General features: G+C 41.7%; 1 protein-coding gene and 1 long non-coding RNA gene across 5 annotated transcripts; one reads left to right on the top strand and one right to left on the bottom strand.

Moving 5' to 3' along the window:
• The first annotated feature begins 209 nt into the window (after positions 1-209).
• On the top strand, positions 210-1,451 carry LOC118409024. Its single transcript, XR_004830393.1, has 3 exons — positions 210-551; positions 942-1,127; positions 1,324-1,451. It is a non-coding gene; the product is annotated as an uncharacterized LOC118409024 (long non-coding RNA).
• Positions 1,452-3,192: 1,741 nt separating this feature from the next.
• On the bottom strand, positions 3,193-8,084 carry LOC118409025 (lysocardiolipin acyltransferase 1-like). 4 transcript variants are annotated; one of them, XM_035809892.1, is made up of 7 exons: positions 7,947-8,080; positions 6,885-6,951; positions 6,408-6,596; positions 6,235-6,244; positions 5,600-5,788; positions 4,607-4,870; positions 3,193-4,134 (listed from the first exon to the last, which is right to left on the bottom strand). In XM_035809892.1, the coding sequence occupies exons 2-7, from the start codon at positions 6,891-6,893 to the stop codon at positions 3,653-3,655; spliced, it is 1,143 nt and encodes a 380-aa protein (XP_035665785.1). In that variant the 5' UTR covers positions 6,894-6,951; positions 7,947-8,080; the 3' UTR covers positions 3,193-3,652. The 4 variants fall into 4 exon arrangements, with proteins under 4 accessions (XP_035665785.1, XP_035665789.1, XP_035665790.1 ...); XM_035809896.1 differs by lacking the exon at positions 6,885-6,951 and having other exon boundaries at positions 7,947-8,084; XM_035809897.1 differs by lacking the exons at positions 6,885-6,951; positions 7,947-8,080 and adding an exon at positions 7,740-7,902.
• Between the last annotated feature and the right edge of the window lie 420 nt (positions 8,085-8,504).

The raw sequence follows: 8,504 nt of genomic DNA, 5'->3' as shown, positions 1-8,504 counted from the left end.
ATTAACTGCAGAGTTCGGAATCACGCAGATACTAGTATAAAGAGAGAGAGAGAGACAGACACCGACAAGCTAAGAACAGACAAGCTAAAACAATACTTCACTTCCAAACGAATGAAGTATTTCTCAAGGCTTAAGCTTAATAGAGCTATAGATGATATTATGAATATTTCATATAAAGCTCTGACAGAGAGGGAGAGGTTTATAATCCCATTTTATCCAATGTGTTTGCCATGTGTTACTAATATCAATATAGCTTTATGACGATAAGAAATTAGAAGATGTCAAGCAGAGAAGGTGAGGTATATGCATGCGTTTAAAACAAAAAGTTCAAAGATCAAAGGTTAAAGTTCCATTGCGTACCTGTCCTGGTTGGCTGCCTCCAAGTGACCTATCCTGTTTTTCAGCGCCATGCACGTACTGCAGTTGAAAGTGTCAGCACCTGATTCTATCTGCCTTGCATTTTGCGTATATTTTGCTAGTATTTCGCCATTCCCTTCGTATTTCGTTTTTTAGTCGGGGCCCTGTTGTCAAGATGACTAAGATCAGTACAGGTAAGTGGCTACAATAGTGTACAAGGAGAAATGAATGAGTGAATCGTACCATTTTTCCATGAAATAGCACATTTCCCCGCCCGCCATGTACGTTGCAACATCTGTGTAGTACCTGTTGTAGGTTTATAGATTATGCTTAGTTGTTATAGCATGTCGGCCATTTGTACACTATTTTCTTCGTTATTTCAATATCTATATTTCGTTTAAGTCGATTCCAAGTCATGTATCCAAAATTGGATATCGTAAATCGTTTGCTGTGTTATACATGATGTAACTTCAATATCTTATGTGTGTGTTCTTATAGTATAACTATTTCCGAGACAGTATGTTGCCTGCATTGTATTTTGTTACTACTCACATGCCGGCTCATTTTGCTGCGATTGTCAACAGGGAATTCGAATATTTCGAGGAAGCTAGACCAAGGATCTTTCTTCTGTTGCTGTATCGGCTTTCCCTGTTGCTGTGCTCTCCTTTTCTTATATTTGCCAGCAATTTACATTACCAGTACCGCAGTATCATCTTCGTCGCTATCGTTCAAGCACACAATGTGTACGACAACGTCGTCTGAGTATAGAGGTCAGTGTGTAGAGGCTAAGATATGATGAGATAAGGAAGTATATATGTTAATAACAACATAATTGAATGTGCATTGCTGAGTATGCAAATTGTATTAGACTTGTACTGTATAGTAGGAAGTTATGGTTGTCATGTGCGTATAACTGCAACTAAAACATGAATGATGGTGAATTAAAATGATTTACATAATCTCTAGGTATGGTGAGCTGTGCAGGGGTTGACTATCCCTGTCTCATTGTGAAAGTCAGCTACAACCCGGTACAGAACGGCACAGATACAGAAACGGAAGGATTTCTGTACAACGAGGAGACGGAAATAATAGGCAACAAGGTTGGTAGCGTTAGATGTACATTTGCATGAATCGTAGAGATATCACCCACTCCCTCCTTCCCTCCTTCCCTCCTTCCCTCCCTCCCTCCCTCCCTCCCTCCTCTTCTGTGCCTTGTGGCCTGTTCAAGCTTGAGGCGATATGATATGTGTATTCATGAATATAAATGCTTTATATGAGATATACAAATGTTTATTTTAACACTTATACAAATGTTTATTTTATTTCAAGACACCTTCATCAACGTTTTGCATATGTGCATATGTAAGTAATAGACCGATTTCCAGTACTGTCTGCCATTTTCTATCTCCCGGAACTGTGCTAGATTTTGCACCAAAACAAGCATAGGGTGAAGAATGAAGATGGTATTAGTGATCCCTACTTCTGAGCCTATAAGTATAACAGTGCTGGTACGTCATCTTCGGTGGTAAGTTTTGGTGAAGGTGAAAAACCGCGGTACTGAAATACTGTGGTAGTACCGTAGTATTTGACCTTATCCAAGTGACGTCTGCATGTATATGTCACGTGTATCGCGAAAAATATTGGGGACATTTTTGGTTTGATGTTGGCTTAAGTATTATGAATCTATATACATTATTTTACAGTTTCTATTATATGATGTACTGTTTTGATGCTTGCCACATTGTATGGCGTGGAAAACGTGGCGATGCTATTCGCTCTGCGCAGAAATACATTCAAATTTGTTCTTGTTTAGCGGTGTTCCGTGGACTGTTGCCGCTACAATGGGGAAGACGGCTACTGGACAGACTTGGGAAAGCTCACGGCTTTCAACAAGACCTATGGCAAGACGAATACAACCTACGGATGCTTTTACAACCCTACGAATACATCGGTATGTCGGTTTATTTATTTTCATTTATTTGTTCAGCTGTTTACAAACAGCCAGGGCTGCCCAACTAGCCGTAGGCTATTATCAAGGGCTAACCCTGTACATGTTCGCACATGTTCGCACACGACGGGTGATACCGCCCCTTACGGGGTGACACACCCTTCCGGGTGAATGATGTAGATCACCATGAGGCTGACACGAGACAGAGATTCGCCAGGATTTGAAGTGAATCACCAATTCCCGACAGAAGGATTTGCACCAACGCACACCGCACCATCGCACGTGTGGGGGTTCTTTAACGTGCACGGGGTGTGGCTCTCCCCATACACGGGACCTCCATTTAACGTCCTATCCAAGGGACGACTCATTTTTCACTTGAGTAAAGTCAGGAAAGTCGTGTAAAGTGCCTTTCCCAAGGGCACAAGACCGGCAACACGGCAGGCGGATTCGAACCGGCGACCTCTCGGTCACGGGCCGAATACACTGCCACTGTGCTTCGCGGCCCCACATGTCGGTTCTCTGTGTTACGTAGAATGCACTATCCATTTTATGTTTATTGAGATCATATACAGTCTTGCATATTATCTGATTGCTATATATGTAACGTAATTGACTATGAAAAAATCTATTTTTGTTTGACCGCGATTCAAGCCTTTGTTTTTTTTATAATTCTGATATGATTCCTGATTCTTTATCTGTCACGAAACAGCAAGTGCTGGCGCGGAGAACAGTCTCACATCAGCTGATCTTTCACAGTTTCTTCTGGGCATCGGTGATTTCATTATGTATCATAGTCTTCTGTACTTGGTTGTTTTGTTGTAGAAACTCAAAGTCAAATACACCAACACGTTCAAGTGAGAGCCATGAAAATGAGTTCGAATTGAGTATTGAAGGAATGTGACTAATTTATTAGAGAAGTTGCGTTTCAAACTTTCAATCCAAATGATTTCAAATATGAGAAGTGTACAACTTAGTCTGCGTAGTAAAGTGACACACAGTGTAAATGGGTGATGGATTGGCACATTTTGTCACTAAATGGCACTTTCTGTAACAAAACAGTTTAACAACATTGAAACATATTTCTACTTTGCACACCATCGTGCACTTGTGAGGTAATTTGCGGTAAGTTTACTATGATAACTAGAACTACTTAGTTACAACTATACCCTTCCACCATTTTGTATTTACTGGACTAGTAGTGACACTCATGGAAACAGTAACACTCATAAACATCTTGATTTACGTGTAACTTGCAAACATGTGTCAGAAAGTTGTCATAAGTTGTAAACTTGATACTCAAAATTCAATAAAACTGTGTTTTCCGACTTATAAGTCCCTGCCTTGTTGTCATTTTCTGTGGAAAGTGTTGTAAAGGTCTATCTGAAAATGCTCTGCCCCACCATACACCGCGCGCTGCGCGATGTAGAAGGCACAAATAAGGACAGCTGAGATGAAGAAGTATGTTGAGGTGACCATCAGATACGGTACTACAAGGATAACCGTTAAGAAGAAAGGTATTGAAAGCCAAAGGACTACTTTCATTTTCAGTTCTTGTAGTGGATCGCCAGGTGTTCCTCCTTCAAGTACGTTTGTGTCAGGAAACTTTTTCCTCTGGTAGAATTCCTTGAGCTGCAATTCCTTCTGTGCCCAGAGGGTGGTGCACCATTGCTCGAGTTTCCCGGATGTGTTGGGGAGGGTATTGAGGGGATGACGCCGTACGTGGAAGTGAACTTCCTCTGGGAAGCGTCCAGCGAGCAAGTCGGCCTCTGTCTGAGCCTTTCCATTAGGATAGCCGACAGTGATGTCATGAATGGCGTCAAGATTGTGCTCTGCAACCAAACGCACCACACATTAGATTGCCTGGTTATTTTAGCTTTCCTATATTAGCTAAGATCACTTCCCTGTCAAATAATCTGCTATGAAGTGATCAGATAATTGTACTGGAAGTAAAATAGGATATAAAACTTGGCTAAAATTAACATTACTCAAAATTAGACCGTTGAAATGTATTCTTAAGTTGTATTGCTATCAATTCCGATTCAGAAGCGCTGCAAAGTCATTCGTTTGTAATATCTTTTCGGGGCTATCTGATTCAAATACAAATGGATTAATCAATTAGTTAATTTGCAGCCACAAATATTCAAAATACATGAATTGATTTGAATATTGACAAAACATTCCAAAATGACAGAGCATACACTTATACTGTAAAATGCATCCACCCCCGAGGCGTCGCCAAAAACCAAGCAAGGCCCGCTCCGCACATAGGCACAGTAGCTTAAATTACAAAGTACACATTACCTTTGATGAGCTTCTCTGCGATGTACACGAATCCCTTGGTTCTGGGATGCAGGACGTAGTCGTACTTAGGAAGGTTATTCTTCTCTGCGTACGCATCACTTCGCTGTCTCGTGCGTTCGGTAAAGTCCGTACCTTCGGGAAACAGCAACAGTTGTGTCCTATGTCCGATAGACGACAGATAGTCTAGGATCTTCTTCATGATCTTCTCGTCCTCCTCCCATCTCCTTGTGATGAAGAGGAAGCAAGCGGTTTCCAAACCCCAACCTGACCACAACAACACAGTGCATGTCCATGAAATAAGCTTGTTTCAAGACTTCATACGTTACATTGGAGTAACGACAACACTGGCAGTCAAAACACCAGTAGCCATGCACTAACATGTACTAAGATTGTATAGGTATTGTGTGTGTCTACCTGCACCTAACGCCAAGGCACTTGACACGACTTTCCTCATTCTACTCATATACTATAATGGGTACCTGGCTTCGGCTGGGAAGGTAAGAGGCGGTGGAAGGATATGGTTGGGCTCCGCCTCCCAATACGTGCCCTAGACACAGTCGATAATACTGTAAATGCATTTAAGTTCGCGTGGATTTAATTTCGCGGTAGTGAGAAAATGGACTTTTCGCGGTGGATTTAAGTTCGCGGTTACACCATAGACTGCAGTCTAATAGCACAATAGAAAAATGTTCGCGGTGGTTTTGATATCGCGGTAAAGTGGTCACCGAGAAAACCGCGAACATTAATCCACCGCGAACATTTCTGCATCTACAGTAACCCACTGCCCTGCGGCCTTAAAAAGGCTATAGTACTATCTTTTCACTATTGGTTACCATTTCTGAAATGTTAAGAAAAATTAAATGCTTTCTTAACAGTGTCCGTAACATAAAATCTACTTTTCAGGCAGCCGGGTGCATGCATAATTTAGTGCAGGTGATCTTTGCACGCTACCAACACCAGTGAAAGAATACCAAATTTTAAACGCCCGCTAACCTGCCCCTGGAATCTTCCTCAGCTCGTTCTTGAGGATGATCTTCTCCTTAGACAGCTGTCCCCTGCGGATGAGGTACATCCAGAGGAACATCCAGTCCAGCCGTGTCCGGTGGTTCATGATCAGGAGGGTTCTCTCCCCCGGCTTGATGCTATCTCCCGTGATTCGCACCTTTATACCGTACACCATCTCTGTACATACGGTAAATATGACAGGAGTGTGTTATCTTGGCAACGTTATTTCTGTGTTTTTTTTTTCATTTTGTTACTCTGACATTATGTAGTAGGTTAGATGGTTTAGTATTGTATTTAAGAAAAGCTTTTGACTTCAAGGTCACGTGACGACCCTATTCTGAGCTGATGAAAAATGGCGGATGCCATTTGAAAGTCTACTCACTAGGAGTAATTTATGGCCAAGCATATCAGTCTTACGTTTCTACGCTTACAGAAAAAACGTGGTCTCTCCTCAAGGTATTGTTTTGTTCATGGCCATAGCAAGGGCACTTACCATGTTACCTTTTAGATTATGAATCCAAGTTGGTACTAACACTAGTTTTCAACCATACCTTAGCAATCGTTCCCCGTTATTCTTAACAAACTACCTGTTGACCAAGCCGTAGAAAGGAAGATAAACCCACCTAGTAGTGCCTGTGAAATAAATGAAAAAAATATTTACATCAATTATCACAATGCCACACGATACAATGTGACTAATTGAGGCATAAATGAAAAAAACAAAAACAAAAAAAAAGGACATTTTCAGCAAAATTTGAGGTTAGGCTTAACTATCGTTGACACTACTAGTACTCACCACTAAGAAGATCCAGTACCACGCGACAAGATGGTCCACCACCCATCTGTACCAGGCAGGCCGTACCAGCATGAGGGGGAACCACGGAGTCACCACGTACATGGTACCGAGCAGATAGGACAGGCACGCCAGGGCCACGAACAACACGCCTCCTAGCGTACTCCTCTTCCATGTCATCTTACTGTCGAGCTGTTGTCACAACACATGAACAGTTACATAACAACACTATGCCCAGGGAAATATGGCATACGGAAATACATAACGTTAACCGGGAAAACGCAAACAGAAATACCCCAAAACATTACCTAACCGTAAGTTACTAACCCCTTCCATGGCCATGTCATGTTTTATCAAAGCCTAATTCTACCACCTTTCACCTGTACTTCCTGCCACCTTTGTAAAGATCTTCCCACTCACTAGATGCCATTCAAACAACATAACAGCGGAAATACACACACCCAAACAAACTTACAGTACCGAAAACATAGAGTCAAAACCCGGGATGGCTGTCGTTTGAGAACTCCCAGCCTACCTTTCTCCTAGCCTGAAAGACATACATACATTACCTACCATTGAAACCTGATGAAACTATTCACGGGACAAAAGACCAATATCTGCCGCTTAAAAAAGCGATACAACAAAGCAAGTTTTCAGAAATGTAGGGCGGATCACAAAAGACATAAGAATCGTGAAAGAATGTGAGGTAGAACGACAACAGAGTGTTCAACCGGAAAATGGTTCTATTTGATATTCTATAGAACAGCGTAAAAGAGTGTTCTGCTTCCGCGTAACATTGTATAGAATAGTATCTGCTTAGAATTCGAACTAAAAAGAAGGGAACAATGGTAAAGTAATGTGTAAGTACTGTAACGTTACAGTTATTAGATAGATAGTGTGTATTCTGCCTGAAGGACGTTATGCTTGAATACTCTAAATTTTAACTGTTTTCCAGCCAAGCGTAAGTCAGATACAATGTGCAACACAATGTCCAGTTAGGGTCAATGACCTAAGGGTAACCCATAAACTATGCTCCTCCCTGTTTTGTCAACACACACAACAGACGAGACTGTTTATATCACAGAAGATCCTGTTTTTTTCTCAGTTTTACATCTCCAAATAACGATAGGATTATGGTTTTAGAAGTAAAGCGTTCAGGTAAAACCCTGTGTATAACAAAACATGCCGTAGTTAATGTAATTTACTTGAATAACGTTGTGACAACATGATCACACCGGTGACACAACTACAGACCTTTGGTCCAGGACTTTGCCCAAGTTCCCGATTTTAGGCCTGATCGGTGAATTTCTGATTATTGCTTCATACACAACATACCTTAGAAAAGGCTGGGCACAAACGATGATTGCTCTTTATGGTGACTGTCTGTTAAAAACAGATGTTCCATTCAGTATCAATAGAATGGCCCTGGAATCGTTACCACGAAGTTGTAACAGACTTCCGGGTTTCCTCGGAGTATCAAACAGACAACGACCGAAGTTGAACGTAGCTCGGTCTGACATAATAACAATCACAAGAACGTACCTGACGTGACGGGATCTTTAGAAACACCTGTGCCGTACAGGTAGAATGTTGTCGCCACTGTCAATTTTGTGCTTGTCGTCGGTGTTACTTGTGTTGTCTACAGGTGTGTCCCGTGACGAGAGGGGACAGTACGTTATCTAATAAAGGAGGGGGTGGTGAGGAGAAAATATCATTCATAATATCTACATGACCCTTACCAAGGACGAAAGTATATCAAACGACCCTCCCTTCATTCCAAAAGTGCCATACATGGACCTCCCCATATAAGCGCCAACCCTCCCCCTATGGATAATGTATGTTCCCTAAAGATGGCGGCGTGTTGTCTAGTTACAACTTGCTTTGTCCACCACAAGACTGGTGATACAGGTTGTCTAATGAGTTATGTGCGATATGCTGTGTAGTCTTAAGTCCCTTCAGATTGTAGGTAAGGCTACCAAAGAGTCCATACACATTAACCATGTAATAACACTATAGACGGTAAGATATACATGGGGGAGGGGGGTTGTGTCCACAGATCAAATTTGTTTTGCCCCAGGCAACACACTTCAGTTCCAAAAG

The sequence above is a fragment of the Branchiostoma floridae genome, unplaced genomic scaffold, assembly GCF_000003815.2.
Source record: "Branchiostoma floridae strain S238N-H82 unplaced genomic scaffold, Bfl_VNyyK Sc7u5tJ_818, whole genome shotgun sequence".
Classification (NCBI taxonomy): Eukaryota; Metazoa; Chordata; class Leptocardii; order Amphioxiformes; family Branchiostomatidae; genus Branchiostoma; species Branchiostoma floridae.
This window is presented reverse-complemented; position numbering and strand designations above follow the sequence as displayed.

Coding starts and splice junctions, on each gene's coding strand:
- LOC118409025 (XM_035809892.1), bottom strand. Junction 4,871..5,599: donor GAGGAAGATTCCAGGGGCAG/GTTAGCGGGCGT, acceptor TGTTGTGGTCAG/GTTGGGGTTTGGAAACCGCT. Junction 4,135..4,606: donor CGCAGAGAAGCTCATCAAAG/GTAATGTGTACT, acceptor GTTTGGTTGCAG/AGCACAATCTTGACGCCATT.